This window comes from Chrysemys picta, chromosome 8, assembly GCF_011386835.1.
Source record: "Chrysemys picta bellii isolate R12L10 chromosome 8, ASM1138683v2, whole genome shotgun sequence".
NCBI classification, from domain to species: Eukaryota; Metazoa; Chordata; order Testudines; family Emydidae; genus Chrysemys; species Chrysemys picta.
Window position 1 is genome coordinate 82,751,470 of NC_088798.1, and position 23,379 is coordinate 82,774,848.

The following is a 23,379-nucleotide window of genomic DNA, read 5'->3' on the forward strand; positions in this document are numbered from 1 at the left end:
TAATTATATCAAATCAAGACCAATTGTATTGCTAGACGTAGTGCCACCTTTTGCCTTAAGCATATTTAGTCCAAAGCACAAAAATATACTGAGGATAGTTCTCCTAAGACTTAAGTCTTAGAGTGATTCTACTACTGTAACAGAGAGAGAAAGAGAGAGAGAGAGCGCATTGTACTGAATTGAGCAATTGAATCAGTTGTGTTCACTAATTTAAATGTCAAAATTTCAACTAGCAATCAGCACGTAGCTAGCTGATTACCAGCTGAAAGCTCTGGTTGAGTGTTCTTCCACTTTTTTCATAGGGTATGCTGAAAGAGACCTGCAGTGATGATGGGGAGAAAATTATACTTAAACTTTGAATTTGACAAGGCTAACTTAAATTGCTGAATTTGGCCAATTTGCAGCTGCTTATACAATGCCAACATGCCTGGAACAGTGCAATCAGTTCTAGGTACCATATATTAAAAAACTATATTGATAACTTGGAGGAAGTGCAGAGATGGCAACACAGACCCCTGATCCTTTGGAGTGACCAGTTGCAGGGGTGGGGAGGGGAGAGTCAGCACTACATTGAGTTAAGTAACAACTAAATGGGGCTAAAGATGTACACACTTGATTTCTGGGTTTTTCACTATCACTAGGATAATAGGATAAAACCCATTTTAAAAGGAAAAATGAGGCTGAATATCAGTAAAATCATTCTGTAGAATACCAAATCACTGTTAGGAGAATCTGTCATGGAAAGTGACAGAAGCCCCCACCCTTGAGACTTAAAATGACACTGGACAAAGCATGCTTCAGGGAATAATCCTCCATTAGAAGGGGGATGAAGTGAGTGATCTGAGTGCACTTTTCTATTAGTCTATTTTATGTAATATGTTACCATCAAACTGTATCCCCAAAACCACACTGTATTAAATAGTGTGGCAGACTATCATCACACAGCCATAAGACAGGACAGCAAAGAGCACAGGGCATGATGGTTACTATTGTTAATATCAACTATAATTATTCCTATTAAAAAGGTGGTCATAAACTGCTCAAATTCACTTCGCAACGTCCAGGAAAAATCAATTCTACACTAAGGCCGTGAAGAGAATTTTAATCCATGCTTGGACTCTAGCCACAAAGTTTCAGCCCATAACTATACTCATTTGCATAACATTTCCTTATGTGTTGTATTCCACTCAACCTCCTTTTGTTTGACTACCACAAATCCGACTTTCAACCAAAATCCATTATTTCCTTTATTATTTTATTGAACAGGAATGGGGAAAACTACAGCTCTAAGCATATTCCTACTTGAGAATGAAAATGCCAGTTGTTTTCAGCAGTTGTCTCAACGAGACATCAAACACAAAAACAACAGAGACCCACTCTGTACCCCATTTAAACAAACAGTATATACCCCAAAGAGGCTTTTCTCCAAATACTTTAAAAAAGACACATTGACTTTGAGTATAGCAATATATAGGGACTGCCACTTGAGGAAGAATAGGAATGAAAAGAAGCCATAACCCAACTATTCTAAGGCAACGGAAGCAAAAAAAAAAAATTAGAAATAAAACTGCTTATATTCATGTAACTTGTTTGGCAACAGCAGTATACCATAAGGAAAGCTGCTATAATTCATAACAGCATCTTGTAATAAAACAGCTTTATGCATCCCTCTCAAACAGTTTAGTGCTCAAATCTCATCAGATGGCTGAGTAAGCATTACACTTTGGGACAGTAAATCTCTGTTTCCAATATGGTCTACATTCACAGATATGTACTGTAGTATTCATTCTAAGACACTTCCAGCTAAGTACTTTTAAAGAAAGAGTAGCCATAGATTTAAATATCTGGATGCTATTTTCTCTCTTTCAATAATCTAGACTGACAAGGATTTAGGGGTCAGAGTGGACAAGAAATTGAACGTGATCTCCCAGTGCAATGCTGTGGCAAAAAGGGCTAATGTGATCCTTAGATTTATAAACAGAGAAGTAGTAGAAGTAGGTAGATGTTTTTATCTTTGCATATAGCATTGATGAGATGGATACTAAAATATTGCATACAATTTTGGTGACCACATTTTAGAGAGCACTCGAGTTTAAAATTAGACAGGGTGCAGAAAAGAGGTACAAAATGGTCTGAGGGCTGGACAAAAAGACTCACAGTGAGACAAACAGAGCTTGATTTGTTTAACTTTTCAAAAAGAAGACAGATTATAGTGGGTGAATACCTTCACAGGGAGAAAATACCAAGCCCCTAAAGGCTTTTTAATCTATTGGAGAAAGGCTAGAAGCTAAAGGCAGACAAATTCAAATTGGAAATAAGGCACAAATTCTTAACAGGGTGAGGGTGATTAATCATGGGAATGACTACGAAGCCAAGTGATGGATTCTCCATCTTGTCATGTTTTCAAATCGAGACTTGATGCCTTTCTGGAAGATATGCTATAGCTAAACAAGCTATTGGACTCAATACAGGGATAACTGGGTGAAATGTAATGGCCTGTAATTCAGATTAGATTAACTAATGGTCCCTTTTGGCCCACTATGAATACAGTTTGTTTTAAAGGTAAGCCAAAGAATGTCTAAAGATAACCTGGCACCAATGAACCAAGATGCTCCTCCAAAAAGCAAACAAAATATGGACTAATTCTGATTGTTTGAATAAACAGGTCCGCATTTGTGAACTGGACTTCAGGGGCTTGATTCAACAAGAAGAATTTTTAAATGAATCAAACACACTAAAACGTATAAGGAAATTTAAATGGTAGGAAGAGATTGTATGAGAGTTTTTCCATAAGTTCTTCTTACAAAAGAAACCATGTTTTGTTCTGGTTTTTTTTTGGCATGCACTGCCCCTTCCCAAATATGGCTCCCAAAGAATATAAATCAATTTCAAGCATCAGAGAATTTATTTAAGTATACATCAGCAAAGCAGCAATGCGAAAATACATAGGAACATACAAATTACCCTATTATCTGTCCTGTCAGTGATGACTTTTTAAAACATTTAAATTGCATTGTTTTTGTTTTTTAGTTACATGAAAGAATTTCTGATATATTGAAACAAAGGAAATTTTATTCAGGTAGTAATCAGAAAGCAGAACTTTTGAAGGAACTGGGCCCCATTACAAAATCAGCATCTACCTATATCTGCATACTTGCAATAGTAAAACAATTGCATTAGCTCAGATATTGGGGTGTGAACTGCAGGTAAATGCTGATTTTAATGGTGGTCACTATATTTTATTACTAAGCAGGCTAGTATTTTTGCTACAAATACATATTAGAGTTAGAGTCACACTTTAATACATTTAGTCCTGCTATGTAATTACTAATTTGGTCATCTGTCAAAGCCATCAGTTTTCAACATATAGTTAATTGATTATGGAGTTCTTTAACTCCAATTTCATTTTTTCTATCTTGTCAAAGAAGATGAATGCTGCTGAAACTAACTGATCACTTGTTGCATCCTATGCTGGCTGGCTGATTTAAATCCTTTCCTTTTATAGTCATATCAAATGCTAAGCACAAGGACTTTTTCAACAGATACACTGATTACCAGTTATACCTGTTAAGTTGTAAGGAAACAGTTACAGAATACAAAGATATTTTGAAAGATCACAAGAGGAAAACAGTTTACATTAATTTTTCCCTCATGCTATTTAATGACCATTGCCGTAGAGTAAGAGCTACTCAGAACTGCTGGAACAAACCACTATTATGATTTCTATGACCTTTGTTTCTCAAAAGAAAGCTGTACATGTGTGCATGTGCACAAAAGATGTTTCCTCACTCCCTCTCCAAGAAGCCTTTCTGATAATGAATGCCGGGGGCAGTAAGGAGAGGCGGAGGGGGAGAGAATCTCCTACGCTAATGTGATTCAAATCTGAATACCTGCAATTTTAGTGTGACATTGCATTATCATCTGAACTTAGTGTTACATCTCTGAGGGTCACTTGACTAAAGCAAGAAGTGTTAGTGATAGAAGCCTGGCTAGAAGTTGAATTTTTGTAAATGTACTTATTTTCCCCATGGTATATTCTCTTTTTTAATTATTATTATTATGCCCATATGATCCTTTATGTAGCTCAATTAATGGTATCAATAGAATATTCCAAAAAGCACATGTATAAAATATCTTGCTCAAGAAGGTGGTAAAATATCAACTAATGCAGGCGATATATTTCAGAAAAAAAAAAAAAAGGCTGTGAAAAAAACAGATTTTTAAAACCACATTAGCAATTTCCACAATCTATTGTTCATATCAGGGTGGATTTGATTTAAATCAAATGTATTTAAATCACGATTTAAATCACTAGTTCACTAGTCAAGAAGATTCGATTTAATCATGGATTTCTACATAAAAGTGCATTCTTGTTGGTTGTTATAACCTTAATACATATTCTTCATAACTCAGAGATAGATGTAGGTTTCATTTTTAAAAGGTGTACACTATACATTTTTAAAATTATTTATTTTGAAAACTTTTCAGATTAGTTTTACAGCTATATCATAAAATGAATGATTGTTTGATTATTTCATTTAGCAAAGGTAACTGAAGCAGATATATATGAAGTCATTGGGAGGTGAACTATCTCCAATTCAACAGGTTAATCATTAATATTTGGAGGATTTTCTTGCCATGCTGTATTAGGAGGAGAACATCACCAGACAGACATTTCAATTGATTTATCTAACTAAAACAACGTTATATATTGTGGATTTTTTTTCTTCGACAGAAAACATAATATTTCAACAAAACAAGCATATGAATTTTTTAATTTAGTTAAACATTCACATTTTTTTAAATCAGGTTTGTTTCTGTTAAAATTGTTTTTAACTAAAATAGTTAACTGAAATATTTAAAAAAACTAAAATTAAATAGACTATGTCAGCCAGGTAAACATGAGAAACTTAAAATATTGGCTTCTGCAGCTAACTCGGTCATCTTCACCTTCATTTTCCGGTTTGTTCATAATCTGGAAAAGAAAAACACGCTTTTCTGCCTTTTCAGGTCCCAAACGATTTCTCAACTTGGAATGAATTAGTCCAAAGGAAGACAATATTCTTTCTACACCGGCAGACGCAGCTACTGCTGTTAAAAGTGAGATTATAACTTCAACAGTCTCTGAAACCAAGTGCTTAAGTGACTTCCACCAGTTCACTGGTGTGACGTTCTTTAAAATATCATCGGCAAACATATATTTCTTGAATGGTTCACTGTTAGCTCTGAAGTTTATTATAGTTGGCATTATGGAGGGATGATTGCTGAATGTCCATGTCATAGCCAACTCCTCTTCTTCAGCAGTTAAGGTTTGACCCTGGTACCGAGTATTGAGAATATTTGCAAGAAAATGAGCTGGAGATGGTGCTTGTCCCATTCGTTTTTTTAAATGCTTGTAATTTAATGCTGTCATTGCATATTTCTCTTTTTAAGATTTCACTCAGTTCCTTCCATATTTCCAACAGTGTCAGCAATAAAACAGTTATTTCCCTGCATTTTGTTCAAGGCTACAGAAATAGGCTTCAGGGTACTCAGCATGCATTCAACGTTTCTCTTAAGCCCAATGTTGAGAACTTAGGCTGTGACAGAGCCATCTATTTTTTCATAATTTTGTTCACAAACTATCATCAGATTAGGCCAGTTCTTGATATAGTGCTCAAAACAGTCCACTACTGAGTTCCATTGCGTGTCTTGTGGGAGAGTTAGTTTGGTTCCTCCCACTTTTTTCAGAGCAGCTGCTGCAAAGTTGTTGTTACGGAAGTATTTTGCAATTTCAACAACATTAGCCTTTATTTCTGGAACACTGAAGTCTTTGGCTAGGAGGTGCGTCAAATGAGCTTTGCAACCGTATGTTATTCGCTTGGGACTCTCTTCACTCTCTTCTAAATAATTTCTTCTCATCTTGGATACATTTGCAGCATTGTCTGTGACCAAGCTGCATACTAGACATTTTAATTTTTTTCACAGTTTGTTATAACTTTTACTGCTACTTCTTGTAAGTATTCTGCTGTGTGTGCATTTCCTGATGTATCAATTGTTTCTGTAAGGAAGACATTCCCTTCTTCTGTTGTCACACAAGCAAATACAAAAGGATCATTGTGGACATGGTCCACCCATCAAGATTCAGGTTAACAATTTTACCCTCTAGGCCTTTTGCACACTGCTCAATTTCTCGTTCATACACTTTATCCAGCAATTTGCCTGCGACATCTGCTCTGTTGGGTGGACTGTATCCTGGTCTACTGACTTAACCATGTTAATGAAGTGTGGGTTCTCAATCATACAGAAAGGAGAGTTTGTTGCAAAAACAAATCAGTCAATTTTTTCATCAATTACCTCTTTTTGTAATCTGCTGGTCCTTATCACAATCTTATCTATTGGTATTTCTGGATGATGGAGATTTTTTTTTATTTTTTCTACAGGTGATATATTGTGGCTATGTGACATACATGATGTGACTGAACACAATCATTGGCAGATAACACTGAAGCTATAGAAAAAGATGGTGATCTTGAAGGTGGATAGTCTTCAGAATCCTGTATGTTGAGGATGGATTCTCCTAAACAAAATAAGTCAATGCAATTATTTAATTATTATTACCATACTGCTCATTTAGTATTACTCACTGCATTCACTGACACTCAGTACTACTTTAAAGGTGAAATTGTAAAAGGAAGATCTGCCTATTTCAGCTATTTATTTTTTATCACAACTGCATCTAAAATTATAGCACAGTAACTCCTCACTTAAAGTCGTCCCAGTTAACGTTGTTTCGTTGCTGATCATTTAGGGAACATGCTCGTTTGAAGTTGCGCAATGCTCCCTTATAATGTTGTATGGCAGCCTCCTGCTTTGTCCACTGCTTGCAAAAAGAGCAGCCCATTGGAGTTAGCTGGTGGGGTCTTGGAACCAGGGTGGACTGGCAGCCCCCCTATCAGCTCCCCGCTTCCCTAAGTTCCCTGTGTGGCAGCTGCCCAGAAGGATATCAGTTGCCGGGCAGTTCAGCTGTCCCTCCCCCCAGTGCTGCTCCTACCGTCAGCCTTAGAGCTGCTCCCGGGAGCCTCCTGCCTGCTGTGCAAGGGAGGGGAGGGGAGAGAAGAAGGGTGCTAATGTCAGGGTGTCCCCCTCCCTCCTGGCCCCCGCTCCTTTACCCCATTGGGCCATCTCCACACGACAGGGCTCAGGATGGAGGGAGCTTGCTGGCAGCAGCTGCTGTCTCAACTTGCTGATCTACTTTAAAAGGCAGTGTACTTAGAGTGGTGTCAGCCTTAAAGGGGCAATGTACGTCTGTCTCTCTCCCTCTCTCACACAGTGTCTCTCTCTGTCTCTCTCTGCCATGCAGTCTCCCCTTCCTCCATTCATGCTGCCTTGTAGAGTGTGAGGCAACACTAACAACACTGTGTTAACCCTTGAGGGCTCAGCCGAGTGCTAGTTCATCATTTAGCAGTAAGGCATTCCCTGGGAAATATCCAATCCTCTTTCACACTCTGACTTCACCACCTCAACCAAGCTTCACAATCATCATTGCTGTGTACAGTATTAAACTGTTTAAAACTCTGTGTGTCTTTTGTCTGGTGAAAAAAAATTCCCTGGAATCTAAACCCGACCTCTCTCCCACCCCCCCACCCCCGGAATTTACATTAATTCTTATGGGGAAATTGGATTCACTTAACATCGTTTCACTTAAAGTAGCATTTTTCAGGAACATAACTAAAACATTAAGCGAGGAGTTACATACCATAGAGTAACAACTATATTTTTTGCTCAAACATGAGAATTCAAGAATAGTCCAGAAGGAAGACAGGCAGTCCTTAAGAAAGAAGTTTGAAATAAAAAAGTTTACCAACCTGAAGATCCTGCATGTTCAGACATGTTTCTTTCATCATCTTCAACGCAGCTTCCTCCTGAGAAGGAACACTTCTCATGATGTTGTTTCATTTGGGCAACCAGGCCTTGCGTTTCTTTGTTGCATTGTTTGCATTTTGCACGCATGCCTGTCTTACCCACAGGTAGAGGAACTAAAATTAAAATATTCCCAGACTCAGGGCCAGCTCCAGGCACCAGCTAAAGAAGCAGGTGCTTGGGGCAGCCAATACCAAGGGGCGGCACGTACGGGTCTTTGGTGGTAATTCGGCGGCGGGTCCCTCAGTCCCTCTCGGAGCGAAGGACCTGCCGCTGAATTGCCGCTGAAGAGTGGAGCGGTAGATCTCAAATCAATTAAGGCTACACTCAGAAAGACCTCAAGGTTTCTGGAATATGCTGCTCAAACAGTTTCAGTTTTGTTTCTACTGCCTGTCCCTCCCTTCTCACATTTATATCCAGACTTCTTCTCCTTGTCCAGATCTATTCTGCCCCCCAACAATCTTCTATTAATTGAATTTTTTGAAACTTTGCACTTTTAGAGAGAGGTAAGGGATTGACTCTGTGTACACAAATTTGTAGAGGGACAATAGGGTTGAGGTCTGTTATTTCTCACCTCTCTATATTATTTATTTAAAAACAGTTTTGCTGTTAACAAGCATGTTACCTCTGGAGACACAAATCCACAGTTTGAGAACTGCAAAACTAAGCATCTCTGATGGTATCTCCTAGACCAGGGGTGGGCAAACTATGGCCCATGAGCTGGATCCGGCCCCTCAGGGCTTTGGATCTGGCCCGCAGCACCACGTCCTGGGCGGGGGGTGGGGGTGGGGCAGAAGGCTCCGTGCAGTGCCCCTGTGTCCATGCACCGCCCTCTGCAGTTCCCATTGGCCGGGAACAGGGAACCGCGGTCAATGGGAGCTTCGGAGAAGGTACCTGGAGGCGCGACAAGGGCAGCACACGCAGAGCCCTCCGTCCCCCTCCCCCAAGGGCTGCAGCTGTGTCCCAAGAGCTTCTTGGCTTTCAAAGAATAGGTCAGTTGGTTCATGTCTTTCTCTGCATCCTGCCCTCCAACTCCCTGCCCTAGACCCCCTGCCCTGAGCCCCCTCCTGCAGTCCACACCCCTCCTACACCTCAACCCCCTGCCCTGAGCCACACCCTGCACCCCAACTCCCTGCCCTGAGACCCCTCCTGCAGTCTGCACTCCTCCTGCACCCCAACCCCCTGCCCTGAGCCCCTGACCATATCCCGCAACCCTCCTGAACCCCAACCCCCTGCCCTATAATCCCTATTCCATGATGAGAGGTCTTTGAGCTATAACGTATCTTAATTAAAACTATCTTTAGATAGGTTTTTTTCCTCAAAAAGCATTTTATCAAAAAAATCTGATTTAAATAAAAAAATCCATTTTTAAAAAAACATTGATTTTTATCCACCCTGGTTCATATCTTTGCATTGTTAGAAAAATTTTATTTAATAAAAAACAAACCAACTTTTATGTCCCAACTTTCCTATGAAATGTATGCAGAAGCCTTTAAGAAAAGGAATTTGAATTTAACGGTGCTAGCTCAATACATACTTTATATTATTCCTTACTTCAGTGTACAAATGTAGTGACAGCATATGTAGTATGGGCTGTAACCCCGTGAGTGTCTTGTGAAGCTCAGAAGTGAACTGCGCAAGGGTTCCAATGTATTACAGTGGCACATACCCTAATAAGACAATCTTATTAGAGTCTACACTTATCACAAAAGGCGGGAACATGTAATTCTTACTCCCATTGATAAGGGCTCCGTCACAGTAGTATCCTTACTGGAGTCAATGGGCTACTTATGTAAAGCCCTTATTCAGTAAGGAACCCAAGCATGTGACCAGCTTTAGGCATGTGAGCAGTTCCATTGAATTCAATGAAACTACTCAGGTGTCTAAAGGTAGGCAAGTGCTTATGTGCCATGCTGAAATGGGGAGAGAGTGCCCACTGGTATAAGGATTGCACATTCCAACTCTTACCAAAATAAGTTTTAAAAATTAAGTGGATGATTTTTTGCAGGAGATGAACAGACCACATTTACAGGCACTTAGTAAATATCTAGCATAGGCCCATTGGAAAGTCAATGGGACCACACAAGACAGCAAGCACAGAGCTAGGTAATAAGGTTTGCAGTATCAGGTCCTAATGCACCATTTCATTGAATAACAGTATTATACTGCAGGTAAATGCACTAATTAGTTTTAAGAAGAACAGGAGTACTTGTGGCACCTTAGAGACTAACAAATTTATTAGAGCATAAGCTTTCGTGGACTACAGACTAACACGGCTGCTACTCTGAAACCTAATTAGTTTTGACAATTTGAGTTTTTAAAAATAATTTCAACAGATGATATTGATGTTTATATTAAGCATTCTTTAGATTATCTATTGAAATTTTCATACTAGTGAGAAATTATGGGTGTGAGACATTTATTTAATGATAGCAGACGTTAAGGTTCAGAAAGTTAAAACTTCATAAAAACTTAAAATACAAACTATCAACATCAAGTAAATATCCTTAAATCAACAAATCATGTCTGTTTTTACTATTTATTCACTATTCCATTTCTAACAAATCACTGGATTTTGACTAATCAATTCTCAAGCATAATTTTCTTATGTTGCCTATCTGTAAATTTTGATCATTGATGGAAACATATTTTCATTGGTATGTGGGTGGGTGTGAGAAAGCCAATAATTACCAACATTTACCAATTTAAAAAAATCTAATTCTTCCAAGCCTAACTCTAAGACACAGTTGTCCAGATATTTTTCCATTCTGTTTAGTGATTTTATTTTTCGTCTATTAGAGCAGTGTATCTCTATAACCTTTCCAGACTACCTTTCAAGAGTCTAATTTGTCTTGCATACCCCTTTTACCTCACTTAAAAACTTACAAAATCAGAAATAAAAATACAAAAGTGTCACAGCACACTATTATTGAAAAATTGCTTCCATTCTCATTGTTACCATAGAATTATAAAATAAATCAATTGGAATATAAATACTGTACTTACATTTCAGTGTATAGTAGTATATACAGCAGTATAAACAAGTCACTGTCTGTATGAAATTTTAGTTTGTACTGACTTCACTAGTGCTTTTTATGTAGCCTGTTGTAAAACTAGGCAAATATCTAGATGAGTTGATGTACCAACTGGAAGACCTCAGCGTACCCCAGAGGTATGCATACCCATGGTTGAGAACCACTATATTAGAGTACATTGTGAGGAATCAGACCCCTCCCATTCTTGTTTGCTTAGTTTTATTTTGTGATCCCTCCATTCACTCTCCAGCTCCCCATTCCTCCTAGATTAGCATTTTTCCTAATTTCACTGTGACACAATGCTCTCCTAGGGCCAGATTCTGATCTCTTCATTCACAGTAAGTAGTAATTCACCCATTGATATTAATGGGACTACTCAGGAAGGAAGGCACAGCAATGAATGTGGGGGTACTTAATATAGACTCTTCCAAGGAGGAGGAAGTTACAGCAAACTAACGCCACTTCACTCTTGGAGAGCAGCCACATGATGTTTAACAGGCTTTAAACTTACGTGCCTTGACTTCACCCCTTTAGTTGATTTACCTTAAGTATCCTGAGGGTCCTGCTATAGATATAATCCCAGACAATCAAAGGGGAATAACCAGTTTCATTACCCTCATTTACAGGGGTAGACAGCACACCGGCCAAGCATTAACATTAACACTAAGCATTAACATGGGTCCAACTACCCAAACAATGGAGCAGGAGGAGGTGGCCCTACTGCATGCTCTGGCTAACTGGGAAAACGGAGACAAAAAGGATAACTTTACAAATGGACTCTAACAGAGACATAATTAAGCAATATGGTAATTGGGCCCAGATATACACAAGGGACAGTGGGTGGGTATAAAAATTCTCTCTCGAAGAGGAGAGGCAGATTCCTGGGGAGAAATTGAGACCAGGCTGTTTCCCAAGAGCTTCTTGGCTTTCAATGAACAGGTCAGTTGGTTCATGTCTTCCTCTAACTCAAGAGGGAAGCCCACCAAACTTAGCTTGGAGCAAAGCTTAAGTCTTGATGAGACGAAATATACAAATACTATTTGCGGTTTTAAAATCACTCTCTCTAAAGCTTGGATCCAACTGGTATATAAAAACAAGTTGTATTAAGAAGCCTATTGGTTAGCATCACTGGCCACAAATGCTGAAGGAAAGAAACAAAGGCTCTGAAATCCAAATGGATCCAAATCCAAATGGATTTCAGGGAGTATCCCAATCTTGGTCTAAGAGTGGAACAATCATGAGATAAATGGTAAAACAAGAATGAGAACAGTAAACTAATATCCACTTTTCATCTCCTGTCTGAAGAGATGAAAGCCTAGGTGTCCCACGTAGTTCCCCTTTTAATTATTATTCCCATAGGATTCTTTTGTCCCTTTGAGACAATTTGTCCAACGTATACACACACATGAAGCAATCAAATATCCAAAGACCGAGGATTATTTTAGGATATTAACACAACTTGAAATTCAATGGGAATTAGGTGTCTTACTCCCCTTTCAGAGTAGCAGCCGTGTTAGTCTGTATCCGCAAAAAGAACAGGAGTACTTGTGGCACCTTAGAGACTAACAGATTTATTAGAGCATAAGCTTTCGTAGACTACAGCCCACTTCTTTGGATGCATATGCATCTGAAGAAGTGGGCTGTAGTCCACGAAAGCTTATGCTCTAATAAATCTGTTAGTCTCTAAGGTGCCACAAGTACTCCTGTTCTTTTTACTCCCCTTTGTGACTCACTCCTCTTTATTAACCACAATAAATTTAAGTTTCCCCTGTATTATATATAATCCTCAGGACTCCATTGACTCATAGAGCATGAAAGCAAGTGCTAAAATAGAGACATGTAAAAGGGACACATTTACTATAAAATAACCATGTGCTATGGTCATTGTAAAATACTTGCTTAATGTCAGAATATTCCTATTGGACATCAGAGTGAATTAGAACAAGCTACTAGCCATACACGTTTGTATAAAGATAAGAATAAAAAATAATTAATGGAGATGTACAAATGTTATGACTTGTTTTTCCTCCACCGATATTATGTCTCTATCTAAAAGGAAAGGTAATGAAATACAAAATGATACTCAGTCCACTTTGGCAAGATATTCCAAGTATTATAAAAGGCTGTTGGGCATTGTTAAATAAGTTTGTGTTTGTTCCACTGATTTTTTAATATCTTCAAGCACACACTATTTGTTCTGATCATTCCCAGCAGAGATTTACTGCTGAACTAGATCTGACTTGAGATTGAGTGGATGAGAAAGCAGTCAGAGCAATACAAATACTGAGTAACAACTTTCTCTGATGGCTGAAAGCCTGGGGTTTGGCTCAAGCAGAAAGGCAGAACTTGTGAGACAGGACTGTCAAGTGAAGAACTCAAGAATTGTGCATCCATTCAATTTTTGTACACTTTTCCTCGACATGTATTCTGGAATTGCTACAGCTGAAAATTAAATTTTAAACCTAAAACGCAACATCTCTTTTGATACTACTACTGAATACATGGAGAGATGAATAGGGCTCCACCTGACCCCAGCTACTACCTGTAGGATCCAATGGAATGTTCACTGCTTGCATCTAGTGCTTCCCAGCTCTACTTGCATAGAAGTGGACAGTTGCAACCAGCCAATTCAAGTTCTCTGTAAACTTAGGCCTTGGCTACACTTACCCGCTAGTTCGGCGGCTGGCAATCGAACTTCTGGGTTCGACTTATCGCGTCTAGTCTGGACGCGATAAGTCGAACCCGGAAGTGCTCGCCGTCGACTGCGGTACTCTAGCTCGGCGAGAGGAGTACCGCGGAGTCGACGGTGGAGCCTGCCTGCCGAGTGTGGACCAAGGTAAGTTCGAACTAAGGTACTTCGAACTTCAGCTACGTTATTCACGTAGCTGAAGTTGCGTACCTTAGTTCGAATTAGGGGGGTAGTGTAGACCTGGCCTTAGAGTTCTAAAGTGACAAGTCATCTTTTAAATATATCCTGGTTACAAAAGTCCACATACATAATTTTTTATTTCAAAGTGACTTCTTTAAAGCATGGTTTTAAAACAAAACCAAGACCGCCAACATATCCCCCTACTCTCAAAGTCTTCACTGCTAACCTACCTTCCTTCTGTTGTATCAGTACATGAAGTTGGAAGAAAAATGTTCTCTTATAAAAAAAAATTAAGTGAATCTCTTTGGAAGCAAAATGCATAGCATGTAGACAAATCCACGCCATACCAGAAGGTTGTAAGATACTCCAATATTAAAAAGGTGTTAGAACTACTTTCTGACACATCTCTGCAGAGATGTGTCAAAGGTTTGACAGAGTAAAAATATTTCTATTCATCTTAACATAGAACATTTAAAAAAGATTCTTCATCTTTTCTGACAAATTTGTAACGTTAGAATCTTTTCCCCCAATAAATTGAAGAGCTGAATTTTTCAAACTGACTGGACAATAAAGTTATCCATATGGGGGTGGTGAATTATATTTGCATTGCTGTCTATGCTAAACATTAAAATAAACAATGCTGAGAACAGGTGTCAGAAAAGTTACCACAGGGATAATTGGTTTGTGGCAGCTAAGCATTCATAACTATGATGCTTTTTGATCCTTTGATGTCAGCTCTTACTATCATTGTGAAGCTGAATTCACCAAGCATTGGATAGTTCACCCAATAATATGAAACATGAGCTGGGTTTAGACCATTGTGAGGCTGGTTAGTTTTCCCTACTGATGTTCTTCTGCAATAGTAATCCTGCTCAGTATAAAAGGAACCACAAGTTCAGACATTTGATGAATGCGCTTGGCTGAGCCAATGGGATGAAGCTACTGCCTATGGGATTATGACAATGCCTAAATCAGAATCCCTCCTAAATGTAATGGCACTTCAGCCGGGTGGCAGACATAGCCTACCATGCTCATTTTCCACATTTTCACACCAACACTGCAAGGTAGTCTGCTGACAATCAACAACTACGATGGAAAGGATTTTTTTCTTTTGGTTGGTATGTTTGCTAGGAACTAGACAAACCATAAAACTCATTTCACACAAGGATCTAAACTAGCTATCTGACTGTAATGATTTTCAGTCATTATCAATTCTGATTTAAAACTGACAACAAAAGGTAAAAGGTTTTTGTATCCCATCAACTCACAGAGGCACTTATAACTTCTGAAGACCTGTCTGCTCATAAAATAATGAAACAGACATGCAGAGCAGAAAGACAGGGCAACATGCACATCAGAACACCAAACCAAAGTTTGAAGGTCTAATTTTAAGCTTTCCAGCCCTGAGTATAACTTTTATATCAAGAATTTCACTGTCAAGCTCTCATAGATCAAAAATGAAAATGGTACAACTCAGTCTTGTACTTGACAGATTTTTACTGCAATTCTCAAAAACAAGTATCATCTAAGATCTCAGCTTAAAGCAGCTGCTTTATGTAGTCTCAATACCATGGTTAATCAAATGGATATATGTCAACAAGTCACACCACAGAGAGCTTTACTGGCAGAAGGGACAAAATATTGGGAAAATATCTGAAACCATTTAAAGGCAAAAATCATTCAAATTCTTCCTACAGTAGTGAAAAGAAAAATTACTTTCAGGACTACCAATTTAAAACACACGTCTATTTCCTGCAAAATTTAAATCCCATAAAAACACCCACTCGAACTTTGAATAAATTAGCATTTGTAAATTCCTAGACGTCTGCAGCTGGAAACTGCATGTGCAAATACTTCTTTTTACATTTTCCTAACTACATTTAGAACTGACCAGCATTTAATTCACACAGAGCTATTGCAGACACTGAAAACACAGTAACAACAGGGAGTCTGGTGGCACCTTAAAGATGAACAGATTTATTTGGGCATAAGCTTTCATGGGTAAAAAACCTCACTTCTTAAGATGTATCTGAAGAAGGGAGGTTATTACTCACAAAAGCTTATGCCCAAATAAATCTGTTCATCTTTATGGTGCCACCGGACACCTTGTTGTTTTTGTGGATACAGACTAACACAGCTACCCCCTGATACTTGAAAACAGTGTGCAAATTGTTAAACTATGCCTATTCTCCTGTTCATACACCCTTCATGTAAACATGAGAAGAGGGGTGTGTGTGTGTGTGTGTGTGTGTGTGTGAGACAATGAGCATTCTCAGGGAGGTGTCCATCCAAAAACCACGGATCTGGATGCCTGAATCTGCCATTGTGTTGTCTCAGCAGTTACGGAAATGTCTGGACTGGGAGAGGTTGCTTCAACATGTGGAGAAGAGGGAACCAGAATTGGCGACTCCAAAACAGAGCGATCAGAATGGCCATCGCTCTCCCCCACTGGAGTTTGTGGAAGCTGCAGGATTGGAGTGTGTGTGTGGGTGAAGAGGGGGCGTAGTTCGTCTGGTCTGACCAAATCGACGACCAGAGCGCCACCCAATGAGTGGGCACAAAGTCCTCCCTGGAGTAATACTGGGTGCAGTTGGTGGTGGTGTATAATGTAAAGAGGTCTCTGATTGGTGCATCCCAGCAATATGTCAGTGATTATTGTATCATGCAGCTCCCATTCGTGGTCAGTTGCAAAGTTCTGCAGATTCTCTCAGCGGATCACATTCTGGATGCAAGGCAGGTAGGCTGCTGGAAAAAGGATATGATGTCTGAGAATAATTGCCTCCATATGCAGCACTGGGGACCTTGTGCTCCCTTGTTTCTGTAGTATGCTATAGTTGTGTTGTCTGACAAAGATGTGGCAATAGCAGATAGCTAGTAAGACCATATGGCATGTTTTGCATACTACCTGAAATTGAATACGTTTATGTATCCTGGCCTTTCGCATGATCCAGGTGCCTTGTGTCATGTGACCTCCAACATGACTGCCTCAGCCTGAATAAGAAGTGTCCCTTATTACTGTCACAGTTAGTGAGCATGGGCATACGAGAGCAGACTTGGAGCAGGTGTTTCCACCAACGAAGAGAAGAGATACTCAATGTTCCACTGGAGGTTATGGTGTCCATGAACTGGTGCATAGGAGAATAGATTCTTTGGAGCCATATAGAATCACAGAATATCAGGGTTGGCAAGGACCTCAGGAGGTCATCTAGTCCAATCCCCTGCTCAAAACCAGGGCTTTGTCGAGCCTGACTTTAAAAACCTCTAAGGAAGGAGATTCCACCACCTCCCTAGGTAACCCATTCCAGTGCTTCATCACCCTCCTAGTGAAAAAGTTTTTCCTAATATCCAACCTAAACCTCCCCCACTGCAACTTGAGACCATTACTCCTTGTTCTGTCATCTGGTACAACTGAGAACAGTCTTGATCCATCCTCTTTGGAACCCTCTTTCAGGTAGTTGAAAGCAGCTATCAAATCCCCCCTCATTCTTCTCTTCTGCAGACAAAACAATCCCACTTCCCTCAGCCTCTCCTCATAAGTCATGTGCTCCAGCCCCCTAATCATTTTTGTTGCCCTCCTCTGGACTCTTTCCAATTTTTCCACATCCTTCTTGTAGAGTGGGGCCCAAAACTGGACAAGTACTCCAGAATAGAGGGGAATGATCACGTCCCTCGATCTCCTGGCAATGCTCCTACATATACAGCCCAAAATGCCATTAGCCTTCTTGGCCACAAGGGCATACTGTTGACTCATATCCAGTGTCTTGTCCACTGTAACCCCTAGGTCCTCTTCTGTAGGACTGCTGCCTCGCCACTCGGTCCCTAGTCTGTAGCAGTGTATAGGATTCTTCTGTGCTAAGTGCAGGACTCTGCACTTGTCCTTGTTGAACCTCATCAGATTTCTTTTGGCCCAATCCTCTAATTTGTCTAGGTCCCTCTGTATCCTATCCCTACCCTCCAGCGTATTTACCACTCCTCCCAGTTTAGTGTCATCTGCAAACTTGCTGAGAGTGCAGTCCACACCATCCTCCAGATCATTTATGAAGATATTGAACAAAACCGGCCCCAGGATCGACCCTTGGGGCACTCTGCTTGATACCGGCTGCCAACTTGACATGGAGCCATTGATCACTACCCATTGAGCCCGACGATCTAGCCAGCTTTCTATCCACCTTATAGTCCATTCATCCAGCCCATACTTCTTTATCTTGGTGGCAAGAATACTGTGGGAGACCGTATCAAAAGCTTTGCTAAAGTCAAGGAATAACACATCCACTGCTTTCCCCTCATCCGATGGACTTGTGCTCGTCCAGTTTTTCTAAATAGTCCCGAACCACTTCTTTCTCCAAAGAGGGCTGGTCACCTCCTCCCCATACTGTGCTGCCCAGTGCAGCAGTCTGGGAGCTGACCTTGTTTGTGACAGAGGCAAAAAAAGCACTGAGTACATTAGCTTTTTGCACATCCTCTGTCACTAGGTTGCCTCCCTCATTCAGTAAGGGGCCCACACTTTCCTTCACTTTCTTCTTGTTGCTAACATACCTGAAGAAACCCTTCTTATTACTCTTAACATCTCTTGCTAGCTGCAACTCCAAGTGTGATTTGGCCTTCCTGATTTCACTCCTGCATGTCTGAGCAATATTTTTATACTCCTCCCTGGTCATTTGTCCAATCTTCCACTTCTTGTAAGCTTCTTTTTTGCATTTAAGATAGCTGTAGACAAAGGTGAAGGTGGACAAAGCGTTTGATGTATGTGCATGCTGCCACATGCCCTAGGATGGAAAGGCAGGTCCTGGCTGAGACCGAAGGGTTGGAGATTATCGGAGCTATTTGTTCTAGTAGGCTCTGGAATCTGTCCTGTGATAGATAAGCTCATGGGGTGGTCATATCAATGTGAGCTCCTATGAATTCCAGGGACCGTGTAGGATGCAAAGTCAATTTTTCAACATTGATGCTCACTCATAGGGAGGAGAGGAGAGGAGAGGAGAAGAAGCTGGGACGATGATGCTCGCACTTCCTGTTTGGACTGCACTGCTAATAGCCTGTTGTTTAAGTATGGAAAGACAAGGATTCCCTGAGGTCGTAGGTGAGCTGCTACCACACACAAAACATTTGTAAAAACCTTATGGGACCCTGGAAAGTCTGAATGGGAGAACCCTGTATTGGAAGCATCGATGCCCCACTTTGAACCTCAGGGACCTTCTGTGGGTTGGGTGTATGTCGATATGGAAGTAGTCATCTTGCATATCAAGAGCTCTAAACCACATGCTTCTGGGGAGCGGGTCGGGGATGTGGAAGAAGCATGGTCAAACTATGGTGTAGCAGCATGAAACAATGTCCAAGACCCACTTGTCCAAGCTAGTAGAAAGAGTTTGAGATGATCACTGAAAGGGGCAGAGGGCAAGAGTGTTGTTGTACAGAGTGGTTGACTGCTATCTAGATGCACTCAGAAATACTGCTTTCATAATGATTAAGTGTATTGCTCAGAGGTCTGCGATGCTGCAACAGGAGGATGGGCTCTGTGTACCTTAGGGGCACTTCTGAGGAGACTCATAGGCCCATTGGTAGTAGAAGTGTAGAGTTCTACAGCGTTGGACTGGTGGTGGACAATAAAATTTTCTTTTTGGTGCCAGTGTAAAGGCATTTGGTGCCCCAGGATTGTAAGGTGGCTCAGAGATCTTTTAGTGAGTGTAAGGAATCAGTTTTCTGGTTGAAGAGAAGAGAAGTCAAGGAGAAGGTCCTTGATTTTGTTCTGCACCTCTCTAGAGGAACCTAAGGAATGTAACCATGACTCCCTTCTCATGACAATTCTGGTTGCCCATACACATGAGGATGTGTCCACTGAATCGAGTGCAGCCTAAAATATGGACTTGGTGACCCTCTAAAATTGTTTGGAATTGAGGACAATCCTGCTGAGAGAACTTATGTGCAAATTCTTCCATAGTTTATAAAGTCATATAAGTGCAAGTAGTTAGAGAAATGGAACTGTAGTCCAGCTGAGGAGAAGACCTTTCAATCCATGAGGTCTAGTCTCTGGTGGTGTTGTTTGGTCCACTCTGACACAGCCTGTATTACCAAGGAGTTAGAAGAAGGGTGTGAAAATAAAAATTCTGACCCTTTGAGGGGGTGGGGTGGGGAAATGTAGTATCTTTTCTCAGCCCTCTTCAAGATCGGTGCACATGTTACCAGGGTATGCCACATGGTGTGCAACAGTTGAAGAACAGTGTTGAGTGGTAAGGCCACCCTTGCCAATACTGATGTGTGCAGAATGTCTAATAATTGGTGCAGACTGCCCTGCACCTCTTCCAGTGGGATCTCAAGAGCATTGGCTATTCTCTGTAGGAGTTCTTGAATCTGATGATAGTCATCTGGAAGGGAGGAAGGTGATGATGATACAGTTGTATTTGGAAACGAAGGGAACCTCTTCAGATCAACCGGAGCTGGGCTGATCGGTGCATCATCAAACTCCATTGCTGGATATCTACAGGATGAAGGGCAGGGCAGTGAAACAAGGGAGTTCTCCAAAGCCAAACAAGACTGTCCTGAATGTGTATATTGGGGCCATGAGCTCCAATATGGCCAACCTGGTTGATCCTGCTGCTGTTGTACTTTGCCCAAGGAGCCAGACACCAGCTTCTTGGGTAACACACAGTAGGAAACTGCCACAGAGCCGTCAGAACCCTCTGGTAGTCATGTTCCCAGAACAGAAGCCCAATGACCATATCCTCAAATTCAGAGGAGTCAGGGTCTTGCATTGAAGGCGGTGCTGACAGAGCCTTCAGAACAAGATGCACTGGAGAAGTACGGCCAGGAGGTAGATGTAATGCAGGAGATGGAGCCCTCTGCAGAGGTGAATGCACCAGGACACATGGAGACCTCGCTCCTTTCAGGGCAAACAGTTCATGGGGGCCAGAAGTGCTTCTGAGGGCAGGTCTACACTACCTCTAAAGCTGATCTAACTTGTGTTGCTCAGGGGCATGAAAAAGACACTTCCTCCTCCCCCCCTCCCCACCAATTATGCAAGTTACAGTGACCTGAGCGCTATGTCAGTGGGAGATGTTTTCCCGCCCACATAGCTTCTGCTTCTCACGAAGGTGGAGTCATTATGCTGATAGGAAAGCACTCTCCTGTTGGCATAGACCACCTACACCAGATGCGCTACAGCGGCACAGCTGCATCAGTGCAGCTGTGCCAACATAGTGCTTCTAGTGTAAACCTTCCCCCAGTCTCCCCAGAGTCAATGGTACCTGGTCTATTGATGGGACTGGAACCGGTAAAGGCACCTGTCTCAGGACTGACCATTCATGGGACACCAGCGGAGCCGAAGCAGGCTGGCGGGCAGCGCAGCCTCTTATCATTCTTGTGCTGTAGAGAATAATCTCATGTTGTTAGGGAGATAGGATTCTATTAGACTGGTAGCCTTAAAAGTTAGAGGAATCCTATGTTAGCATGATACTTTACTAACAGATTTATTTCCTCCTTGGGGAAGTAAGAAGAGAGGGCATATTAATAGTTCAAGCTGCCTAAATCCACTCAAATGTTACACAATAAACCACATCTAATTCTTCAAGTGGAACTGATTTACTTTTTAGCTCCCCTCTATGCAATTTTGGGGCAAGTGACAATCTAATGAAGCAAAAGATTCGGTGAAGTTGAGCAGATCAACGACTGCTCATCTGAAGCAATGTTTACATGTCTCTTCCCCTCACCCCAAGACACACAGAATTATGCTGTGTTTCACTTTATTAAGACAACTCACAAAATAGAAGCAGAAACATGTTCAGTGAGGAACTAACCGAAAGAGAAATATTTTAAGCTATTTCTTAGAGAAGTTTAGATTCTCTTTCATTCAGTAGAATCTAGATAGATATTTGAAGCAGACAATTTTATATTGGAGTAGGTCATTCAAATTGCATATACGTTAATGCAAAGGGAATTGTGTAAAGTTGAAATTTAATATGAGTTTTAGAATCTCAGTGAGGTGCTAATATATTATAGCCAATTATTAATTATGTGTTTCCTCCTGCTATTTGTTTTATTAAATAAAGTATAAACCAACTGCAGAGACAAAATGAAGCCAAAAGAAACAGCATCCCATTTCTATTATACATGTTAGAAACAGGGGAGAAATTCCAAGGTACCAGATTAGCAATTACTGTATGCTAATCACAATGTTTTACTCATTTTAGTAATACAGCCAATCAAAGAAACAAAAAGCAATGTGAAAATGTCACTATTATACCTAAAACTAATACAGATGACATACTGTAAGGTTATAATATTTGCCAATATATGACAAATATGACAGCTGGTTAGGAGTCATTAGTGCTTCTCTATTTAAAATATACGTTAACACAGTGATCTAGCTTTGCCTCACTTACACAAAGTGAATTCTGACAGGATCGGAAGCCTAAATGTACAGCTTAACGTGACTATGGAAGGGAACGAATTTCCTAATTGAAAATGCAACCCTGTTGCTGCTTTAAAAAGGTAAAATTACAAGCATTATTCTTTCTCCATTTTACAAGCATTTCTAATGCTACTGGCATGCAGACATATACATTAATGACAGCGGTTATTGTACTGGGGATTATTGGGACCAAACAAAAAAATAATTGTGCCTTACACATACCTTGTCTTGGAAACTCGTCTGACTCCCTGTGAACTAGGTCAGAAACTCTATTTCCGTAGTGCATTCTGGTGTCATGATCATAGGCCTTCAACGTCTCACTTGAGCTATAGGACTTCTGAGTTGGTACTCGGCAGTCCTCACTGTCCAATGAAGAACTTGTATAGCGGCATTCCTTTCCACACCGACCTCTTGTTAGAGAGCGGTGTCTTCGGTCTTTTATATCCATTATTCTGAGTCAGGTAGAAAAATCAACGTTTTCAGAATAGTTTATCTTTAATCTTGGGGCTAGTCACTCTACCACCTAAAACCAAAAGATAATAAAGAGTGAGAATTGGAGATACAATATGCTGTGACATTTCACTTTTCTTCACTTGTTCAGAAATACAAAGTGGGCAAACTTGATGGAAAATAAGACCTTGACACGAAGTTCCTTGTAAACTTACATAAATTGACTTTAATGGGGGAAAGAAGAAAAAGGAAATGGATTTAGTTGTAAGATTTGTTTCATTTAAACTATGTTTTATAGAAGAGTTTAAAAATTGATAAAAAACTACTGTAATCTTTTGATTTCCTAATGCACTTTGATAACACAAACTCTGACAGCCTGACATTAGCTCTTGCGATTAAACAGTACAAAGAAAAACAGATTCAAACCAACTAATTATTTCCTTTTGCTGCAGGAGGGCCTGGAATGTGGAGTATCATATGAAATCGACAATTAAGATTGAATCATGCAAAGACAGTTACAAACATAAGGCATTAATATTCAGCATTAAAGAATTACAATGGTACACATTACATGTTGTGACCATGTGAGTGTACAGCAAGGTCTAGAATGGAATAATTACAAGTTTCTTCTTTATCAATACAGTCCCCTCCACCCTTCCTAACCCCCCTCCATCTCTTTTAAATAAATAAAAAAATGTGTGTTGAAGAATTTCTCAATC

At 40.3% G+C, this 23,379-nt stretch overlaps 1 protein-coding gene across 13 annotated transcripts in view; it reads right to left on the bottom strand.

The window, feature by feature from the left end:
* Positions 1 to 23,379, bottom strand: part of TENM2 (teneurin transmembrane protein 2) — a 1,090,181-nt gene that overhangs the window by 779,436 nt on the left and 287,366 nt on the right. For all 13 annotated transcript variants that reach the window (XM_065554888.1, XM_065554886.1, XM_065554895.1 and 10 more), the window contains one exon: positions 22,433 to 22,733. In XM_065554888.1, coding sequence (XP_065410960.1) covers positions 22,433 to 22,658 — 226 coding nt within the window. In that variant the 5' untranslated portion in view covers positions 22,659 to 22,733. The remainder of the gene's footprint in view (positions 1 to 22,432; positions 22,734 to 23,379) is intronic.